Source organism: Marmota marmota, unplaced genomic scaffold (genome assembly GCF_001458135.2).
Source record: "Marmota marmota marmota unplaced genomic scaffold, marMar, whole genome shotgun sequence".
Classification (NCBI taxonomy): Eukaryota; Metazoa; Chordata; class Mammalia; order Rodentia; family Sciuridae; genus Marmota; species Marmota marmota.
The window spans coordinates 14,285,411-14,306,985 of NW_026000101.1; the positions used below are offsets into that span (position 1 = coordinate 14,285,411).

General features: G+C 47.0%; 1 protein-coding gene across 4 annotated transcripts in view; it reads right to left on the bottom strand.

Moving 5' to 3' along the window:
* Tmod1 (tropomodulin 1) overlaps positions 1-21,575 on the bottom strand; it is a 76,033-nt gene that overhangs the window by 8,634 nt on the left and 45,824 nt on the right. For 3 of the 4 annotated variants that reach the window (XM_015492286.2, XM_048783324.1, XM_048783326.1), the window contains 5 exons: positions 19,249-19,338; positions 18,218-18,348; positions 16,217-16,324; positions 13,393-13,536; positions 895-1,039 (listed from right to left, as the gene is read on the bottom strand). In XM_015492286.2, the coding sequence (XP_015347772.1) occupies positions 895-1,039; positions 13,393-13,536; positions 16,217-16,324; positions 18,218-18,348; positions 19,249-19,338 (618 nt within the window). Of the gene's footprint in view, positions 1-894; positions 1,040-13,392; positions 13,537-16,216; positions 16,325-18,217; positions 18,349-19,248; positions 19,339-21,131; positions 21,290-21,575 lie in introns of those variants that run through there. The other variant, XM_048783325.1, reaches the window with a different exon arrangement.

The window sequence follows — 21,575 nt, forward strand, 5'->3', positions numbered from 1 at the left end:
TATAACTTGTTGTAAGATTAATGTAAATATAACTTGGTTTGTCTTTTTCCTGTTGTGATCTTATGAAATTTGGGGCCACATATGATGATCAGCCCTGTTAACAATGCAGACTCACTGCTAGATTTGTATTTTTCCTCTATTTTCCTGTGGTCTTGTCAGTCAGACTCCCTTTATTATACACCATATTGAGGATTTTTAGCAGCCAGCAGGGACATACATAATAGATAAGTACCCATGGAGCTTGTGAACAATTGGCACCTGGAAGGAAGTGAATGATCCATCCAGCTTTTCATTCATTCATCTTGTGTATCTATTTGTGTCTCTTGATGTTTTTGATGATCATCATCAAGAAAGACTGACATTTTCTTTATTTTTCTCTATGGAAAAAAAAAGCCCTAATTTATGCCTTTAACTGAGATTAGATGAATGTAAGCTGCTTTTACTTTACAACTTTTCCTTCAAAGCAGTGTAAAATCTTCTAGGCTCAGGGTTATGGTAGTCGTGTTGGTTGGAAGCTTTGGAACCTGGGATAAAGCCAGACAGTGTGATCTGGAGAGGACTCCAGGAATTCAGAGAGGAAAAGACCCGTGCTGAGCCTGTGCCCCCCAAACTTCACTGCCTCTGGCCAGCATGCTGATGTATGCTGGGCTCAGCCTGTGCTGAGGTGTGGGGTGGATAGGAGGGACTCAGCCCTGGCTCCAGAAGCCAGAGAACTCCGTCTAGGTGAGGACAGGAGCCACAAACAGAAAAATAGGAAGACATGACCAGCATGAAAAAAGGAGGCGTGCTCCAGAAGACCCTCAGAGGGGGTCAGCAGGATTCTCCCTAACTATTCCACATAGACAGAGGGAAGGACCAGAAGGTGGGCAGGGCAGAAAGCAGATGTCTACTCACCAAGGTCATTGTTGTTCATCATGGCGTTGGATGCCCGCAGCCGGGGCCCCTGCTGGGTGAAGTGGTATCCAAACTTGAGAAGCGTTGCATTTTTTTCCAACATGCTCACAATCTCCATTTCTACTTTGTTGCCCAGGGGCTGGCTCTTTGATCAAAAAAGAACAATAATCACCATTCATTCCATGTGTGAAGAAACCACCTTGACCTAAGCCACCTCTATAGGCAGAAGCCTTGAGTGAGTGAGGATTTTAGTCCTCCCTTCAAAAGCAAGGGAATGGAGTAGAGAGGGATAAGATGGTGGCCTGGGCAGAAGCACATGCCTGGGATCGAGCTAGGTCTGTCAAGTGCCAGGAGCGGCTCTTCCCATGGCCCTACGACAGCCTTCTCTGAGCAGGCATCCAGGTAACAGCTCCTCCTTGGAGGAATGTTTGCACCTCCAGATCATCTCGTCCCAAATAGATGTTTAGAACTCCCCTGTCCAGTCTATACCCCTGCTAATAAAAATCAAGGTCTCTGGGAGTGGGACTCTGGTAGCTGTGTTTTTTAAAACTCCCCAGGTGTTTCCAATATGGAAGCCAGTGGATAACCAGGAACTTCTCTTCAACTTATGAGTGAAGAAACATCACACAGTAAGGAAGCTGGGAATGGCAGAGGAGTTGCTTTTAAAAAAAAAAAATACACACAAAATTTGTGCTAACAAATGAGTTCAGCAAGATTGCAGGATATAAAAGTGATACACAAAAATGAGTTGTATATCTATACATTAGAAATAAGAGTTATACAAATGATTGATTTCACTTACAATAATTTCAAAAAGAATAAAGCACTTAGGAATAAATTTTAACAAAAGAAGACCTGTATGCTTTTCAGTGTACAAAATTGCATTAAATTGACATTAAAGAAAACCTCAAAAAATGTGAAAACCTCTCAAATTCATGGATCAGAAGATTTCATACCATTTGAACTGTGGAGTCAGTGCAATCCTTATCAAAATTCCAGCTTCTTTTTTTGCAAGAATGGAAAAGCTGATCCTAAAATTTGCATGAAAATGCACAGGGCCAAGTATAGCTAAAATAATCTTGAATAAAGGAACAAGGTTGAAGGACCCACACTCCCTGATTTCAAAATCACTACAAAGTGGTCATAACTAAGATACTGTAGTATTGTCATAAGGCAGATATATAGATGAATGGAATAGAATTGAGAGTCCAGAAATAAATTCATACATTTATGAAGACTGCTTTTTCAAAAAGGGCACCAAGCCAATTCAATGAAAGAAGAGTCTTTGCAAGAAGTACTGTCAAAGATTGTAAAAGAATGAATTTAGACCCACACCATATGAATCAAAGACGTAACTATAAAAACTAAAATTATAAAATTCTTAGAAAAAATATAGGTGTAAATTTTACCCTAAAATAAAAAATTGAGATAAATTGGACGTTACCAAAATTTAAAACTTGTATTTCAAAAGATACTCTCAATAAAGTGAAAAGGCAACAATGCATAATGGGAAAAACTTTTCTGTACATCTGTTCAGTATGAGCATCCAGAATATATAAAAGAAACATTAGAACACAATAGTAAAGATGCAAATGACTAAAACTGGGCAAAATATTTGAATAGATATATCCCTAAAGAGGATTAACAATTGGCTAGTAAGTATTTGAAAAGATGCTCATCATCATTAATAATTTAGAAAATCCTATCACCTTAAACACACTAAGATGAACTGTAATAGGAAGAAAGACAATAACAAGTGTCAGCAAGAACCTGGAAAAAGCGGGACCATGATATACTACTGGTGCCGCTGCTTTGGGAAATAGTTTGGTAGTTCCCCTGAAAAGATAAAAATGGAGTTATTATATGACCCCAGTAATTACACTCCTAGGTGGAAAAGAAATGTATAAAAACATGCACAAGAATGCTTAGAACAGTCTTATTTATAATAGCCCAAAGTGAGACAACCCAAATACCATCAAGTGATGAATAGATAAGCAAAATATGGTAGATTTTACAGTGGAATATTATTCAGCCATTGAAAGGAATGAGGTACTGCTACATGCTACAATGTGAATGAACCTTGGAAACATGGTAAGTGAAAAAAGCTAGACAAAACGATCACACATTATAGGATTCCATTCATATGAAATGTCCAGATCAGGTAAATCCATATAAAGAGAAAAGAGGTGAGGGGTTTCCAGGGGCTGGAGGAAGAATGGAATAGAATTGAGTAAAAGCTGCTGGGTATAGTTTCTTTCTGAGTGATAAAAATGTTTTGGAACTAGCTAATGGTAATAGGTGCACAACTTTGTGAATAATCTATAAACCCTGAATTGTTCTCTTTAAAAGGATGAGTTGTGTATATATGAATTATATGACAATTTTTAAAAACCCAACAGTTAAAAAAATCCAATTAAAAAATGAGGAAAAAATATGAAGAAACATTTCACGAAGAGGACACACATATGGCAAATAATCACATGGCAAGAAGTTTAACATTTAACTATTGTAGAAACACAAATCAAAATCACAGGAATGTGATATGTATTGTGGAAATACAAATCAAAACCACATACCTGCTGGAATTACTGAAATAAAAAAATAGTGACAGCACCAAGTGTAGCAAGGATGCAGAGAACTTGGTCACTCATATGGTACTGGTGGATATGGGACAATGGCAGTCACTTTGGACAAAAGTTGGGAAAACACTACATAAGCAATTGCCATATGATATAAGAATTGGACTCCTGGGTATTTATCTCAGTGATATAAAATGTTTTCATAAAACATGTACACAAATGTTTACAGAAGGTTTATTTGTAAGAGACAAACTTGGAAACAACCCAAATGTCCTTCAGTGGGTAAGTGGTCAAACAAACGATATATCTGTACCATGGAATACTACTTAATAGTTAAAAGGAACAACCTGTCAATACATGCATGAATGAATCTCCACAGAATTGTGCCAAATGGGAAAAAAGCCAATCCCAAGTGGTACATAGCCAATCCATATGGTTTCATTTACACAACATTCTTAAAATGACAAAAACATTAAAATGGAAAATAGGTGAGCAGCTGCCTGGGGTTTGGAGGAAGAGGAGGAGACCAGTGCATTTAGCTATCAAAGGGCAACATGAGGGTTCCTGTGGACGATGGAATCGCCCCTGTATCTTGGCTGTATCAGTGTTGCTGGTTGGGACACAAAACCACAATTCCCCCTGAGGCAAGCTTGGTGAATAGCACACGGGTCTCTCTTATTTCTTTGTGTGTGTGTTATGGGGGGGTGCAGGGGATACTGGGGATTGCACTGAGGGGCACTTAACCACTGAGCCACATCTCCAGCCCTATTTTGTATTTTATTTAGAGACAGGGCCTCACTGAGTTGCTTAGCACCTCTCTTTTGCTGGGGCTGGCTTTGAACTTGTGATCCTCCTGCCTCAGCCTCCCGAGCCCCTGGGATTACAGGCGTGTGCCACAGCACCCAGCTCTATTATTTCTTATGACTACATGCTGATCTACAATGATCTCATAATTAAAAAGTGATTTAAAAACCAGGGCTAAAAAGCAAACAGAAACACACAAACCACATCCAGAGGCTCCCCACTGTCAGTAACTGCTGCTATTTACTGAGAGCTTCTTGTGTTCCAGGCCTAGCCATGTGTCTGACTCACATGACCTGAGAGCATTCCGTCAATAACCCGGTGGAGTAAAGCGCCATTCCTCGGGGGCCTGCAAAGTTCACTTCCTGCCTCCTTCTCTCTCTCCTTCCTTGCTCACCTATTTGCCTCTGGTGGCCTGTCCCATGGTGCCTGGTGCAGCTGGAGATCTACATCTTAAAGCTTACATGCTCTCCTGCTCCAAAAGAAATGTCCCCACCCTCCTCTGTAGCCCTGTTTGTGAATCCCTAATGCTTAAACCTACTTCAGATTCCCCCTCCCTCTTGAGGCCTTCCTGATCCTAACCCCCGGAAATGATCCCTTTCCATTCCACATGCAAGGGACACATCGGACATCCCTCTTTATGTGTAGCACAGTCCATCCACCTTATTGGGTCACCTGCCTGCCTATGTGTTCTCCAACCAGAACTGTACTGTCCTATGTGTAGCTACTTGCTACACGTGACTCTTTAGATCTAAATAATTAAAATAAAATTTAAAATCCAGTTCCACCGTGGCACTAGTCACATTGCAAGTGCTCAATGGCTAGAGTCTAGTGGCGACCATATCTGCTCAGCACAGATAGAGAATATTCCCATCATGACAGAGGTGCTCTGGACAGGGGACTTCCAGTCAGCACAGAGTACCTGATGGACTGGAGTGGATGGAGGAACGAGGAACAACTTAGCGACACAGCAGCTCAGCATTTGAACAGACAAGTGTGATCTGCAGCTGAACCCTTGCCAGAGCTCTCCCGGGTCTCTGAATCCACCAGAGCTAGTCTGCATTCAGAATGGGCCGGGAAAGCTGATCACAGCGGGCGGAGAGATGCTGGTGAAATTCCACCAGCCTGCCTGGCACCACTCCTGAGAATGCTGGGAAGAGCTTGGGACTATCCTTGGAAGACTCAGCACAAGGAGTGGGCCCTGGCTGGTGTGGCCTGGCAGATGCTATAGTGACCATCTAGGACCTAAGAAGGAACTGGCAGCTCCCTGCCCAGCCCATCTAGCAGTAAGACTGGCCTGTCCTCGAGGTCACTTGCTGGGAAGATGCTCCTGGAACTTGGGATGGGCAAGTCTCAGCCCTAAGGAAGCAGTGGCCAGGGACTGCAGGGCTGTCTCTGCGACTCTCACCCTTTGTGCGGCTCCATCCAAGCATACATGGTACTCTGACACAAATCACCTTACTCTACCTGCCTTCAGCCTAGAAGGCAACCAAGGCAGGCAGGTCCCAGCCTCTCCATCTTAGAGGTGAATAAACTGAGCCCATGTTGGGATGGAAGTTGCACCGCACTCCCTTGGTTTATTAAACCCAAGGTTTGACCTTGACTTGGGGGTGGAAAGGCTGCAGAGGATCCTCTAGGCCCCAGATTCTCAAATCTGGGATATATGCAGACTATCTGTGTGTCTCAGAAGGTACAGAATCCATTAGATAATCATGGTCAATCTTCTTGGAGTGTTAATCGTGGATTGACTTAACTTCCTTTCTTTCTTCTTTCCTTCCTTCCTCCCTTCCTTTCTTTCCTTCTTTCCTTTATGTTTTGGAGCTAGAGAATGAACCCAGAACATTGCCCATTCCCCAGACCATCATTTTTGTATCAAGGAATAAAATAGAAAATGTGCATACCTCTTAGAATAAGTGATAAGATTTTAAAGAAGCTTCTTTCTTGCTTCTTTCTCAGACCCCAGGGACTCTGCCACTGGAAGGACTCACTCATGTCACTCAGCTCTCTAGCTTATTTTTCAACATCATTTAGTAATTGCTGTGTGTCAAGCAATGTCATAAGCACTTAGGGGAAAATGAGCTATTTTCTCCTCACTATCGACCTATAGATAGATACCTATTGATCACAATTTTCATTTTACAGAAAAGTGGCATACAGACATATTAAGCATTTTTTTTTCCTGAAATCACAGAACTGGTCAGCTGCAGAAGAAGGATTTTAATGAGGACAGTTTGCTCAGAGTCTGTGCCAGTGGCCACTTCGGGCCTCAGAAAGCTCAGAAGGCAGACAGAGGACTGACAGAGAAATTAGTGGCAGATGGAGTCTATCTCTGGTGCAGAACTGCAGTCTAACCATTGCCAGTGCCCATACACCAACGGAGCTGCCTGGTAAGCGAGCAAGCTGCCTGTCCCTGGAGGTATGTAACTAGAAGGCAGCCACCTCTGTTAAGGGTATCCCTAAAACTGTCATGAATGGGGAAGACTTAAGTTTCATGACCTTTAAGGTCTCTGGGCCCTGTGTCCTGTGAGTCTATGAATAGCTTGCTTGGATGGCATAAAGAATGGAGGGTGACCTTGACAGTGGGTGAAAGGCATTGAGAAGCCCCTGGGGAGAGACCAAGGGCTGGTCAGACAGGACAGGCCATAGCAGATTCTGGGCAGCAGGGCCAGGGAGAGGGCCTTCAGAGAAGAGCTCTTGCCTCCTTTCAGATTTGCTTGAGAATTAATCACTTGTGAAGAAATGTAATCTCATTAAAAGCTCAAGTGATTCTACAGCAGTTGGAGTAAAATGAGTCCCTGTCACACCATTCCCTCCCAGCTCCACCCACTTTCTGCAGAAGCACACTCCATGGCCAGCGGGGTGTGTGTTTCTGTGCCAGGAAACTTACGACACAAATAGGCAGGGGTTGGTATGGTTTCCTTGTACTGGTTCATTTTCTTTAAATGGATTCATAGTTTATTTGTTGTTCTGCAACTTGCCTGTTTCCTTCAATACTTGGTGGAAATCTAGTACGTAGCCACCTGCCTCAGTCCTTTCACTGCCTCCTGGGAAGCCCTCACGGCCACCTAGGTTGCTTTGTGTGTGTTACAAGGTGGCAGTGGACTTTGCAGGGGGGGGGCGCGTATTCCACAGTCTGGCTGTAAAGATATGGGATTGCTGGGTTGAAAGGTGGGCACGTTTTGAATTAAACTTGCGAGGGCTCTGCCAATAGCCTGGGAAAGGGATTCCCAGTTGCAGGGGCCCCTTCTCTTTGGAGAAGTCTGTTACTGTTGCTTTTGCAATAAAACTGATGCTTGGTTGCTAAAAACAAAAACCAAATTAAAACTAAACAACCTATGAAAGTTGGCATGCTCTTGGCAGTGTGTGATAGCTCATGTCCTCATACCTTTACCATGGCTGAGGGTCATCATCAGAGGATATGATTAATGCCTCAAATCTTTTGAGCCGTGACCTGGTGCTGGTGGCTCTGAGATCCCAACCTGGCCAGAAACTCACTCTGTGGGCTGGGGTTGTAGCTCAGTGGTAAAGCACTTGCCTTGCACGCATGAGGCCCTGGGTTCAATCCTCAGCACCACACAAAAATAAATAAAAATAAAGATATTGTGTCCGTCTACAATATATATATATATCACTTTGTACATTTGATTGGCCAAATACTCGCCATTTCTTTATAACTTACAACTGAAAATATAAAGAAAGTAGCTCTGGGAATTATCTTGTCCAACACCAGAGTCCTGAACCCTAGCTGTTATTAAACTTCTCTCCATCTCTGAGCTTCCAAGTTGTTCTGCTCTGCTTACACACTCCCGGGGAGTAGAGCTTATCACCCCTTTGAGACATCCTACTCTGACCTTGTATAACTCTGCTGGTAAGAAAGGGCTTTCTGGCCAGACTCCTGTAGCACAAAGTAAGAGTGATTTTTACTATGGTGATTTAAAAATATGTCTGCACAATTCTTTGATAAGCTTTCCTTCAAAAGGTGGAGCCTAATTCCCCTGCCCTTGAGCAGGGGTTGTACTTAATGACTTCCTCCTAACAGAAAATGATAGAAGAGACTGTGTGACTTCCAAAGCTGGGTCATAAAGACGTTTGAGGCTTTCTTCTTTCTTTGTCTTGGATCACTTGCTCTGGGAGAAGTTATGTGGCCAAGCTGCCCCTGAATTCCTGGCCCTTAGAAGCTATGACTTAATCCATGTTTCTTGTTTCAAGCCAGGACTTTGAGGCTGTGTCACTAAATTTTGGGATAATTTGTTACACAGCTATAGATAGCTGATACATTTACAAATAATGTTTAGTTAGGGGGAAAAAAAGCCAAAACCAAATTATCTGATCTGGAAAAGCAAGAAAACATAACCCACTTCCTTTAGTTTCCCTTCAAAATATTAAGCACAGCCTTCCTTGTCAGATATTGAAAGGAGAAGTGGGAAACCTGGCTAATATCCCCTAAGCCTTACACATTTTCTCATTTGAGAGTCATGCCTTCAGGCTTGGTCTGTTCTGAGGACGTCTTCTGAAGGGCAGCTGGGTTGGGAGTTAGGAGGGTGAATCAGGAAGGACAGAGAAACACCACTTGGCTATGAGTTGGGCGAGGACCCACAGGCACCTGGACCGTTGAGTCTGATCCCTGGGAGCTGACAGGGTCTCTCTTGTCCATAAATGCAGCCAGGATACCAAAGTTCCAAGTCAGCCCTGCTGATAACCTGATCTGTGACCTCAGGCAAGTCCCATCCCTTCTCAGGGCCTCAGTTTCCCTACCTGTAGAAGGAGGTGGGCTGGACATTTTCTCAGTGTTCTTTGGCCCTAGCTCAGTCCCTTCCTACCCTCTCCGGGTGTCAGGGCAACATCGCCGTTGGAGATGCGGTTGAGTCAACAAACAGCCTCAGAATCCAAGTTCCCCATTTCTGTGAGCCAGCCTGCCGGGCTGCATGTCACCCTGGGTGGAACTCCCCAAGTTCCTTTCTTTGGCCGTATAAGGAAAAAGGACAGAGTCTCACTGACACAGGTTACAAGCACAAGGATTGAGGCAAAAGCTCTGGCCTCTGAGGACCTCAGTGACTAACCAAGAATGAGGAATAAATCAGAGGCCACTCAACACCTTCTCTTTGTCCTACTTCCGGCTCATCCCAGTCTAGGACTGAGGCACCTGAGGGGAGCCGGCTTTGCCCAGGCCTGGGAGACATTTTGTGGGAGACTTAGGGTAGAGGGGGCACTGAGGCCTGGGAGAGCAGAAGGGGTTATGGCTGCCAAGATGGGGGGCCTGACTAGCATTGGGGCTGCTGGGGGACAAGAGGGAATGGGTGGAAGTGGATCTCAGGAGGGGTTCTGGGGACCCAGGCCCAGAGGAGGGCTGCCTGGCACAGTATCCTCAGCTACCCATTGTGAGCATTAAATGAGATAATGGATACAAAGCGCTCCGTATGGCTCCTAAGAGCTTATGGTGCCTGCTCAGTAAATTAACCCTTAGAATAATGTCTGAACTCCCTAGATCACCTAGAATGATTTTAAAAGCTACCAGAATTCATCTCCTTAGAAGTAGATTCTTATTATTCTCATTTTCCAAGGCGGGAAACTGAGGCTCAGGGAAGCAAATGTTCTTACAACCAGGGTGTTCAGCTGGGGTGAGGGCAATGGTCAGTCAGCACTGGCTCTGTCTTGGGCTCTAGGGGGACAGCAGTGACAGGCAAGATGGGCAGTTCAATGACAGGAGGCCAGTGCTCCTGTAGCTGAGGGCTAACATTCTGCCGGGAAGTCAGGTTTCAGCAGACTCTGGGGAGACCCTGCCTCCTGCCTGGCCCGGGCCTGGAGTCACATGAGCATTCATGCCCAGGGCCTGGTCTGGGGCCTCTGCCAAGCCCGCTGCATGCCTTTGTTCCATCCCTCTGGCCCTCCTGCCTCACAGAGCAGAGTCAGCAGTGATCAGGGGAGAGGGTAGGAAGGGTAGAGAGGGGGAGGGCTGGGACGGGTGACAGAGAGATGCCAGGTGTCCCAAGCAGGGAGTTCACCCTGCAAGGCTGCTGCTGGCCTGTGTGGCTCTTCATATGAATTAGAAAAAAAAAAAAAAAAAAAAGTGCCCTCTCTGGGTAAACAAAGCCCTAGACCATGGCACCAGCTTGGAGAGTGGATTGTGCACTGCGTTTTGCTTTGCCAGCCACCTCATTATGCAGTGAACAATCCACACAGCCACCCAGGGCGACCTTGCTTACCAAGCACCCCCCCACAGGACCAGGACCTGGGCTGAGCACTGGGATATGGAGATAGCTCAGACATAGCTCAGCTTCTGAGAGGTTACAGGGAAGCTGAGGTGCTAGGGGGACACAGAGGAGGAGCACCAGAGCAGAGGCTCAGAGGAAATATGAAGGCTGAGAGAAGGTGGCAGTGCTCCATTACCCTGCTAGGTGGTGTCCAGCAGGGTGATTTCAAGGTACCAACATGCCCTGTGCCATCACTGAACTGGAGCTGGGAGGAGACTTGCATGTTAGTCCTGGCCAGCTGATTCCAGCTGCTCTGGAACATCACTTGGGCAGAGGAGAGGTTTTAGCTGAAGCCGAGGAAGACAGGTTTCTCCAGGTAGGGAAGAGGGCAGGGGTCAGAGAACATTCCAGGAGGCAGGAACAGAAGTGGGAGCAAGTTGAAAAGAGCTTGGAAAGAAAGGGCTCTGACTGGGGTCTGGGGATGTGGCTCAAGCGGTAGCGCGCTCGCCTGGCATGCGTGCGCCCGGGTTCGATCCTCAGCACCACATACAAACAAAGATGTGTGTCCGCCAAAAACTAAAAAATAAATATTAAAAAAAAAAAAAAAGAAAGGGCTCTGACTGGGAAGAGGTGGACAAAGACTTCTAGAAACTGGCAAGGTTTAGTTCTTGGCCTGGACAGAGTTCACACAGCTGTTAGGATTTGTTAAGCGGTGTATTTATGTTTTATGCACTTTCTGTCTGTTTGAATACTTTATAATAAAAAAGTTTAAAGTACTGATAATCTCCCTAATCTTACTTGGGAATAACAACTGTTAATAATTTTGTGGTATTTCCTTCCAATCTTTTTCCTATGTATACATTTACACAACATCCATTCAAAAGTTTCTTGTAGAAAAGAAAAGAAAAGCCGGGTGTGGTGGTGCATGCCTGTAATCCCAGGGGCTCTGGAGGCTGAGGCAGGAGGATTGCAAGTTCAAAGCCAGCCTCAGCAAAAGCAAGGTGCTAAGCAACTCAGTGAGATCCTGTCTCTAAATAAAATACAAAATAGGGCTCAGTGGTCGAGTGCCCCTAAGTTCAATCTCTGGTACCAAAAACAAAACAAAATAAAAAAAACACACACCAAAAAGAGAGAGAGAGAGAGAGAGAGAGAGAAAGAAAAAACAAGAAGAAAAAATAAAAAACCCTGAGTTCCCTGTTCATAAAAAAGAAAGCATTTTAATGTTGGAAGCCAGGTGTGGCAGTGAATAAAGTGTGATTTTGGAGTTAGAGAGACCTGGGTTCAAATCCTGACTAAGACCCTGAGGAAGTTGCTTGTCTAACCCTCTCTGAGCAGTTTTCTTTTCTTCAAACTGGGGTTGGTAATACACACATCCTGCAGGGCTGTGAAGATCATACACAGTGGATGCAAGGTGGTAGCACACAGCTGTCCGCAGCAGACCCTCAACCATGTACAAGCTACTGTTACATTCAACTTTTGTTATTAACCTCCTCTTAGAAAGTCAGGACCGTAAGAGCTGCCAAAAGATAAATGATGGAACCACAGAAATCAGAGAGAAACAGTAACTTTATAAAGACAAACTAAGATGTGCCCAGGGAGTAACTTGAATGGTGAAGACAATCAAAAGTCCCATTGGCAAAGGAACTGAACAGGCACTTCACAGAAGAAGAAATATGGTCAACAAATATATGAAAAAATGTTCAACATCTCTAGCAATTAGAGAAAGGCATGTTAAAACCACACTGAGATTCCATCTCACTCCAGTCAGAATGGCAATTATGAAGAATATAAGCAACAAAAAATGTTGGCAAGGATGTGGGGGGAAAGGTACATTTATACATTGCTGGTGGGACTGCAAATTGGTGCAAACACTCTGGGAAGCAGTATGAAGATACCTCAGAAAACTTGGAATGATTCCATCAGTTGGCCCAGTTATCCTACTCTTCATCTTATACCCAAAGGACTTAAAATCAGAATACTACAGTGACACAGCCACATCAATGTTTATAGTAGCTCGATTCACAATAGCTAAGCTGTGGAACCAACCTGGGTGCCTTTCAACAGATGAATGGATAAAGAAATGATATATACACACAATGGAGCATTACTCAGCCTTAAAGAAGAATGAAACTATGGCATTTGCCAGTAAATAGATGCAATTGGAGACTATTATGCTAAGTGAAATAAGCCAATCCCCAAAACCAAAGGTCAAATGTTCTCTCATGGGGGGCATAGCCTGGCGGGGGGCGGGGAGGTTCACTGGATTGGGAGGGGAATGGGGGGAAGGGAGGGGGATGGGAATGGGGAACACAATAGAATGAATCAGACATAACTTTCTATGCTCATATATGAATACACCACCAGTGTAACTCCACATCATGTACAAGAATGGTTGCAAGAATGGGAAGTTATACTCCATGTATATATGATATTCAAAATATATTCTACTGTTATGTATATCTAAAAAGAACAAAGAAAAAGAAGAAAAAAAGCCCCACTGGGTTGGCGGGGGTGACTCAAGAAAGCAGGGATGTTTAATCCAGTGGTTTACAAGATCTGTGATCAGATGTCCTGGGGGCAGCAGAGAACAGAACTAAACCCAACAACCGGGGCATAGAAAGGGAGCCAGCTGGTCTGAGTCTAAGGAAGGATCTTCTCGAAGCCTAAGAGTGAAGGGCGAGGGTGGTAAGGAATGAGCTCCCCATCGCGAGGAGGTTTCGAGGAGAAGCTGGCTGAGCACGTGGTAGAAATGATGGGCGAGGAGGTTCCCAGGGTGGAGGGCGTGGACCAGTGGACTGTGGGGTCCCCACAGCTGGGCACTGGAGCTTCCATAATCAATGGCACCTGCTCCATGAAGCTGCAGGCTGACAAACGCAGATCAGCAAGGAGTGCTTACTGAAGGGCACGGGGACACCTGCCCGTCTTACCTGGTTATCGATTTTCAGCTCCACCAGAGAAGTGTTGTGTGGAAGGGCTTCCACCAGGCGCAGGATCCCAGCTCCGGAGATGAAGTTGGATTCCACATTCAGCGTCTTCAAGACCTTGTTCACCTTCAGCATCTCAGCGAGGGCCTTGACCACAGGAGGAAAGCAGGGACACCTGTGAGTCACCCTGGCAGGCTGGAGCCCCTCGTGGGTGGATCCACAAATTCCATGGGGTGCAGGCCAGATGATCTCTGGAACTTCCTCCACCTACACGACTCTGAAGGGGTCTCTTCTCCCCTGCAACCATCCCTGGCTTCCGAAGGCCACTTCCAAACATCCCTGTTTTCTTCAGTCGCCCCCCTCACCCAGTGGGGCTTTTTTTCTTTCTTTTCAGATACATATGACAGTAGAGTGAATTTTGACATATCACACATACATGGAGTGTAACTTCCCATTCTGGTGGCTCTACATGCTATGGAGTCACATCTACGCCATCTCCACAGCCTGCCTCTCCTCCTCTGCCCTCTTCCAGCAGAGCCACCCACAGACCCGCATGCTCAGTGCTTTCCCACTGATTCCCCTCACCTGCCATCGCTGCCTCCGGAACGTTCTTTCTGCTTCACTCGTCCAAACCCTGCCTGTCCTTCAAGGCCATTCTCAACGCCCCTTTCTGTAAGAGCTTTTGCTGGCTCTCAGCTAGCTCTGTGCCCTCTTGATTTACCCACAACTCCCTCATGGAACTTGTGCTCCTAGGTTCACAGTTGTTTCTATCCTAGTGTGTCTCTGCCATCAGACCCTTGGGCTGAAAACGTGCCCCAGTGTCCCATGGTGCCCACAGTGCCCACGCAGAGCCCAGCACATAGTAGGGCTTCAGGCAACATTCGCTGGGTGACCACTGCAGGCTCAGCCTCCCCTGTGTACTCCCAGCTTCTCCTCTATTGCTCTGTTGAAGAGTCACTGTTTTCTCCGAGCACCAGGGAGCAGAAGAGGAAGGCTGGGAAACCACCCCACGAGGCAGGAGCAGGGCCAGCTGGAGGAGGGCTCAGGTGGCCCTCAGCACGTTTCAGAGAGATGCAGCCAGGGGTTGTAGATGGCAATCAGAGCCTCCAAAGGAAATGAGGTAATTAGCAGTTGGTGGAAACGATGTGTCATGGGGGAAAGAAGACACCAACAGCTGAGAGGCCTGGGACACAGTGATCAGTGGGCCCTGAAGGGACACTTGGAGCCAGGAACTCCTGCTGTGTGGCATTGTCCCTGCAGAGGCTCAGCTCCCAGCACATCTTCCATGCTAAAATCATCCCCTTCCTGCCCATGGCACTTCAGTGTGTCCCCAGGATGGGGTGGTGGCTTTCTCTATGACACCTTAGTTGTGTCCCCAGGATGGGGTGGTGGCTTTCTCTATGACCATACCTGTTTTCTGAAGAGGCTAGCTCTTCCAGAGGGGCCCTACCTGTGTCCTCTCTGTGTCGTTATGACAGCCCCTGCTCCCCAGAAAGACCTGGCCTGGCCTAATCACCAAAGTAGTTAGCTGCACTAGGCTGGGGGGCCAGGCCTTGGGCTGAGTAGGTCTTGGAGGCTGTCATGTCACTTATTAACCCCTTGCATGTTAGATCACAGTGAAGGGCACAGGGGAAGAGTGAAGGCAGGCAGCAGGGCACGTACAGGGCTCTGGATTCCTGGCTTAGCCACTGGCACGAGGCATTTCAGAATTCGACAATGGGTCTGCAGGTACAGACAGGCTGATATCAGCTGTCGGTCTGGCACAAAGTCTGTGCCCAAAAAACACTTGTGGCATTGAGCTGAGTGCCAGCATGGACATGCCTGGTTTCTGATCCATGCCCTAGTAGTGTATGGTGCATGTGGCTTTGCCAGCTGTGTCACCATAGACAAACTCAGGACCCACTGAACTCAGAGGTCATCAGTCCAGAGGTTCCCTCTGGCAGCCATGGATGTTGTGAGCTCTTTTTATCATTTCAAAAATATTGAAGAAAATTGTCCCTCCTCTTTTTAACAATCAGAAGAAAACTTATTGCAACTAAATGGATTAAGCTGATTCCTGCACTTTTTACCTGCTACTGGTGTTACACTGTGCTGTTATCTTTTAGTTGCCTGCATGGCCAAATGGACCCGTGTGTACATGAAATGGGAGCTGAGGGGCTGGTGGGAGAGCTCAGTTGGTAGAATGCTTGCCTTGCATGCACAAGGCCCTTAATCCCCAGCATCACCAAAAAAAAGGAGCTGAGACCTGTCACAGTTGAATTCCCAAAGCCTAATTCTGAGCTAAGTACACTGAGGCTCTCAGTAAATGTGCATCAAATATTTTTTAAATTAATGGTTATTTTACAATATATACAATTTAATCAGCAATATCTTTCAGGACAAGGGGGGAAAATCAAATTGGTCATTGGGACCTAATGATGAAGACAATGAGTTTAGGAATGAGAAACAGGCCCAGCGAGGGCAGAGCTTTGCCCCAAATGTGAAGTACTGAGTGGACAGATCTGGCTTTACGGGTCCGTGACTTCATCTGAATCTCATGTCTGCCTCTCGTTCATTCTGTGACTTGGACTAAGCAAGCTGCTTGACCTCTCTGAACTCTAGTTCTTCAGGTGCAGAGTGGGGAGGCCCACACCTCTGAGAGCAGGGGGGTCGTGAGGATTGGCTGGGGTGATGACAGGTAGTACTGGGCAATGGTGGTCCCACCTGTGTTCCCTTCTGGCTCCTAGCGCCATTCTTTCACCTGGATACAGATGGTCCTGAGGCCACAAGCGTAACCCTAATTTCAGACCCCCCCAACTTCAATTCAGCAGAATGAAGAGGTACATACGAAAGCCACAGGGTCATTGCTCCGGGTCCCCACGATGCTGAACTTCTTCACATAGGAGTTTTCTTTCAGGGCTTCTGCGTATGCCTTCAGGGTAGGTATAGGGATATTCTGCAGAGAAAAAGGCAGCAGAGGGTGATCAGCAGTCTCCACCTGGGACAGGTGGGTAGGCACCTGGGGCAGTCACCCTCTGACATATACAGCCTGGATCCTAGTCCCAACACGTCCCTAGCCAGAAAGCGAAATGGATTTTGTCCCAGAAGGCAAAGATTTGGGGAGAAATTTCTGGCACATAAATTGAGAAAATCACCTCTGAATTTTCAGACAGAACCCACAACTCTCCTCTGTGCATGTGAAAGTCAGAGAAGAAGCTAAAAATCAAGACACAGAGAGACGAGAGCAGCATTGCATTGTGCAGTGGGCTCAGGGCTGCGGGGAGGGGCAGGGCTGAGCCTGATCTATCCCTTAGCCCCTGGCAGTGTGTCTGACTCTCTGTGTGACTTTGGGGAACTTCCTTCCCCTCTCTGGGCCTATTTCTAGAAATCAGAAGTGGGGGCTGCACTAGATACTCTGTCAGAGACATCTACACAGAAGGCTCAGCTCTGGTGGTACATCGGCGATTTCTAGGGAACATTTACAAATTGCTAATACCAGAGCCTATCCCAAACGAATAAAATCAGAATCTGGGCATTGTTGTGTGTGTGTGTGTGTGTGTGTGTGTGTGTTTGGGTGTGTGTAATACTGGGGGTTTAACCCAGGGGTGCTCTACCACTGTGCCACACCCCCAGCCCTTTTATTTTGAGATAGGCTCTCTGTTAGTTGCTGAGGCTGGCCTTGAACTTGGGATCCTCTTGCTTCAGGCTGGGAAGTTTCTAGGATGACAGGCATGCACCACTGCACCCAGCTGGTACATATATTTTTAATGTCCTCAGGTGAAAACCACAGACACAACTGTGTCATGAGGCAGTTGGACCAGATCAGGGAAACTGAGGCCTGGAGGGAGTCTGAGCCCTTAACAGAGGCCTCCCAGGGAGTTCTGCCACTCAGCCTCTCTCAAGTGGCATTTGCTGCCAGATTGCATGACTCTGAGTTGTGCCAATGTCCCTTTGGGACACCCGCACACAACTGAGGCAGAGAGTGCCTGGCTGTATTTTTACTGAGCTCTCATTTCAGAGTGTCACTTAAGCTCCCAAGGGAGCAGAGTGGGGATCCAGGTGGAGGAGAACACTGGGGCCCAGGTTTCCAATCTGATTGTGCCCAGGGGCTGGCCGACACTGGAAAGTGGAGAAGAAACGAAAGAGGAGCCTGGACCGGGGTCTGGCTTCTTGTCTTACCCCCACACCTCCCCAAACTAATCCTGCTGGCCTGGGGCTGAGCAGGTGGGTGGGCAGCTGTGCCCGCTTCGGCATTCCTCCTACAGCCTTTTCCAGGGTGGGGCTCCTGGTCCACCTGTCCCTCCTCTGCCCTGATGGCCACCCGGGGAGAGGTCCACAGAGATGAGGGCAAACAGCTCAGCTATTTCCTTGGACACTGGGCCAACAGCTCCCTTCTGTGGCTGTAGAATGAGGCTGGAGGGAGCCTGAACATGATCCAGCAGGAGGTAGGAGTGATGGCTGGGGGCAGGGCCTGCCCAGGGCTTGACAGGCCCATGAACCTTGTGGGCCCTGGACTCTGCCAGCCTCGAGATCATGTGCTAAAGCGTGTGTCTGACTCAATGTTTGTATCTCAGAAAATCTCTACGTTTTGAAAAACATGGCAGGTTTCCAGATGGAAGCTGGGTTGACCTACGGTGAACATCTGGGCCTGATGTGCTCAGAAAGAAACCAGGACCGTGGGATGCACTTGTTTACACTGTTCACCCCCTTAGAGGCTCCCATCTGGGACATGTGCCATCTGATTCAGAAACATCCAGAGTCTAAACAGGCCTAGACTGTTGGTATCTAGGTGACATGGACAACCCCCACCCCACGCACACACAGGTGAAGTGAAAGAAAGGAACTTTACCCGGATGTTATTGAGGTTGACCTCTTCAAGTTCCGGGTCGTTGTTCTTTATCCGCTCCAGTGTTTCCTCGACGTCTGTCGAGTTCGGTTCTTCGTCAGGCACGGGCTTGTACTGTGTAGGTTTAATCACACCTAGAGTGACCAGGGAGAGGGAGGTGGCTCACAGGAAGACAGGGACAACTTTCTTTCAACACAAGGACACCCTGAAAGGGAGCATCAGCAGTTTCGGTGCTTGGGAAGCCTGTACGTCATGGGTGCCAGAAGGAGCCCTGTGAAGGAGCCAGGAGGTTGGGGCTCTGGCTTTGACTTTCTGAAAGAACTGGGTGAACCTCTCAAACTCTGACCCTCCAGCCCTCCTCTATAAGTAGGGATAGGCCTTCTCGCCATGCTCATTATCTCAGTGGACTCTGGTGAGGACATGATGAAGCCTGGGAAGAAAGGAAATGCCTACATCTTCCCAAAGGAAGCGTTCTTGTTTTTCTGGCACCTTTATTTCCCTTTGGGTCCAAATGTCAGCTTGGAACAGTGCAGTGGAGTAATTAAGACAATGGGATATGGTCCCAGGAAAGGACAAAGGGATCAGTGGAACAGACCCTCATGGGTATGTGGAGACTGATGATAAAAGCAAGACCTCACACCAGTGGGGAGAGGATAAATGTCACCATTGATGTGATATAATTAGATATTCATTCAAAAAATGAAAGTTTAATCCCATCCCACACACAAAATGTGAACTCCAGGTGGATTAAGAAGTTGAACATAAGAAGTGAATCTCCAAATGTTGAGAAGAAAATGTAGGAGAATACTTTATGACATTTTCTTTAAACAAAACAGAAAATTCCAGGACATTCAAAGGACAAGATGAATAGTTTTGGCTACACAAGATTTTAGAACTTCTGCAAAGAGTCAGTGCATCAGTGAGCAGAGGAGGCAAGATGCAGGAGGACTCATCTCCTCCAAGGTGCCCTCTGTGAGGGGGTAAGGGGGCCAGGCGAGGGGTGCAGCCACCAGGAGTCAGGGCCATGTACTCACTGTTGAGTCCCTCCTTGTTCACAATGGAGCTGCTGCCCAGGGCTTGGTAGTACTGTTGGTTGCTCATAAGCGTGTGCATGCCCAGGATAGCTGTGGGGACAGAGGAAGTTCTCTGACTCTGTTCCTGCAGACAGAGATACCTCCCTTGAACCCACCTTCCCCACCCCAGGAACTTAGCTCACAGAAATGGCTAGAAACACTTGTGCAAAAAATGTTAAAATGTAATGTTATCTTTACTCTCACCTCCATGTGAGTGACTCTCAGATCACCATCCTTCCCAGACTTCTCTGACCACTGCCCTCAGACTTCCAGGTCCCCCTAAGCTCCTACTGGCATGCCCCACCCAATTTAACCTAATAGAAGGAAACCTTCTCAGCCTCTCCATCTTCCTATGGATCCCTCTTCATCTTGCCATCTGACCTCTCCCTCATGCAACACCTCAGCCACATGGCTCCCTCTCCCCCAAGCCCATTCCACCCCCCAGGCCCTGGTTGTCTCACCTCCCAAGCCATCTCCTCTGAACTGGTTGAGGCCCTATCTTTTGTGGTTGTACAGATGGTACCCGACTTACAAAGGTTCAATTTATGATTTTTGCATTTACAATGGCATGAAAGAAACATGCATCAAGTAGAAAACAGACTTTGAATTTTGAATTTTTCCCAGGCTAGCCATACTTGGGAGGACACTCTTTCAAGAAGCTGGGCAGTGGCAGTGAGCCCCAGCTCCCACAATCACGAGGGAAAACAACCAAGATTCTCCGGGGTGCTGTGTCGTGATGTCTGGAAGGCCAGTATTAAGTGTGTTTTTGATGTAGGCTGTTTTCAACATACAGTAGGGTTATCAGGATGCCCCCCATCTTTCATTCAGAAGCATCTGTATTGTCACAGCTGTGGCACAATGGTTGTCCTATCCTTCTGACCCTCTCCCTCCCAACATTCAGCACAGAGCAGCCAGAAAGATCCTTCTGGAAATGCCAGTGGGACCTCATCACTCCCGTGCTCGGCCATTCTTCCACTCAATCACTGTTCAGCATTTATTGAACACCTGCTGAGGGCCCGGCTGGGGAAGAGGGCAGGGAGAACAGCAGGGTCAGGGTCTCTGCTCATGTAGTTGATGGTCAGATGGGGGAAAGGACACCAAGTGAGTGTCCACACCGTTCAAACACATAAGCATGGGATGTGACAAGTGTTGGAAAGTTCAGCGTGTTTGGGAAGAACATCAAAGGGGGCTTGGGCAGGGAAGGGTGACTGTGTCGGCCAAGTCGAGAGAAGGGAGACAGGGATGGAGGATGGGAAAGGCCAAGGCAGGCCAGTGGGGCTAGAGGGTAAAGGAGGTGAGAGGAGAGGGCCAGAAGTGGGACCTGCCGTGGTCAAAACAAGGGCTGCAACACCAGGGGCTCTGGGCCAGGGAAGTGCCTTAGATCAGTGATTGTCAAGCTGGTTGCAGGGTGCAAGGCTAGGGACTCTTTAGAAACTCCCAAGGCCCAGGCCCACCCTGGACCTGTTAAACTAAACTCTCTGGGGGGATGGGGCCCAGGCATCTGCAACATTTTTTAAGCTTTCCAGAAGGTTCAAGGTGCAGCAGAGGTTGAGAACAATCGTCTGACACTAATCTGTACAACCACCCTCTAGAGAAGAGTTACTTCACAAGGGCAAGGTTGCATCTTACAAGGTCTTCTGGGTTGAGATGAGGAGTTTAGATGTCTTTTCCTGGTGTGAACGGGGAGGCCAGTGAAGCCTTGAGCAGGGCGTGAGCTGGTCTATGGAGGGAGTGATGGATGTGAGTTCGGTGTGCAGCTGTCCATGGAAGGACCGTGGCTTGTGATGGCCAAGTCCAAACACCAGCCCCCCTGGCTGGCTCTGCCTCAGCAGCTGGTTGCTTACCCGCTACACTGTTCATCACCGCTCAGTAGCTTCTCCTGCCTTTGCCAACACTGTCCCTTCTGCTGGTGATTCTCCACACCAAGAGAAATTGGAATTTCAGATAGACAATGAATAATCTCTTAGTATTATAAGTATGTTCCATTCATTATTTGGGATATACTCATATCAAAAAGTTATTTATTGTTTATCTGACTTTCAAATTCAATGGACATCCTGTATTTTATTCAACCTCTTTATCTCCCCCTCTCCTTTAAGACTTGGGGTAACCCTCCTCCTCTCCAGGGAGTTTTGTAGGATTCCTCCCTCTCCTTCTGGGGTTCTCCCAATGCCTGGTGTCCTTATTATACCATAGAGGACCCACTATGAGAGATATCCAGGTACGTTTGTGCTCCTCTGCTGGATTGTGGGCTTCCAGAGGTCAGGGAAGAGCATTCTTTGTCTCTC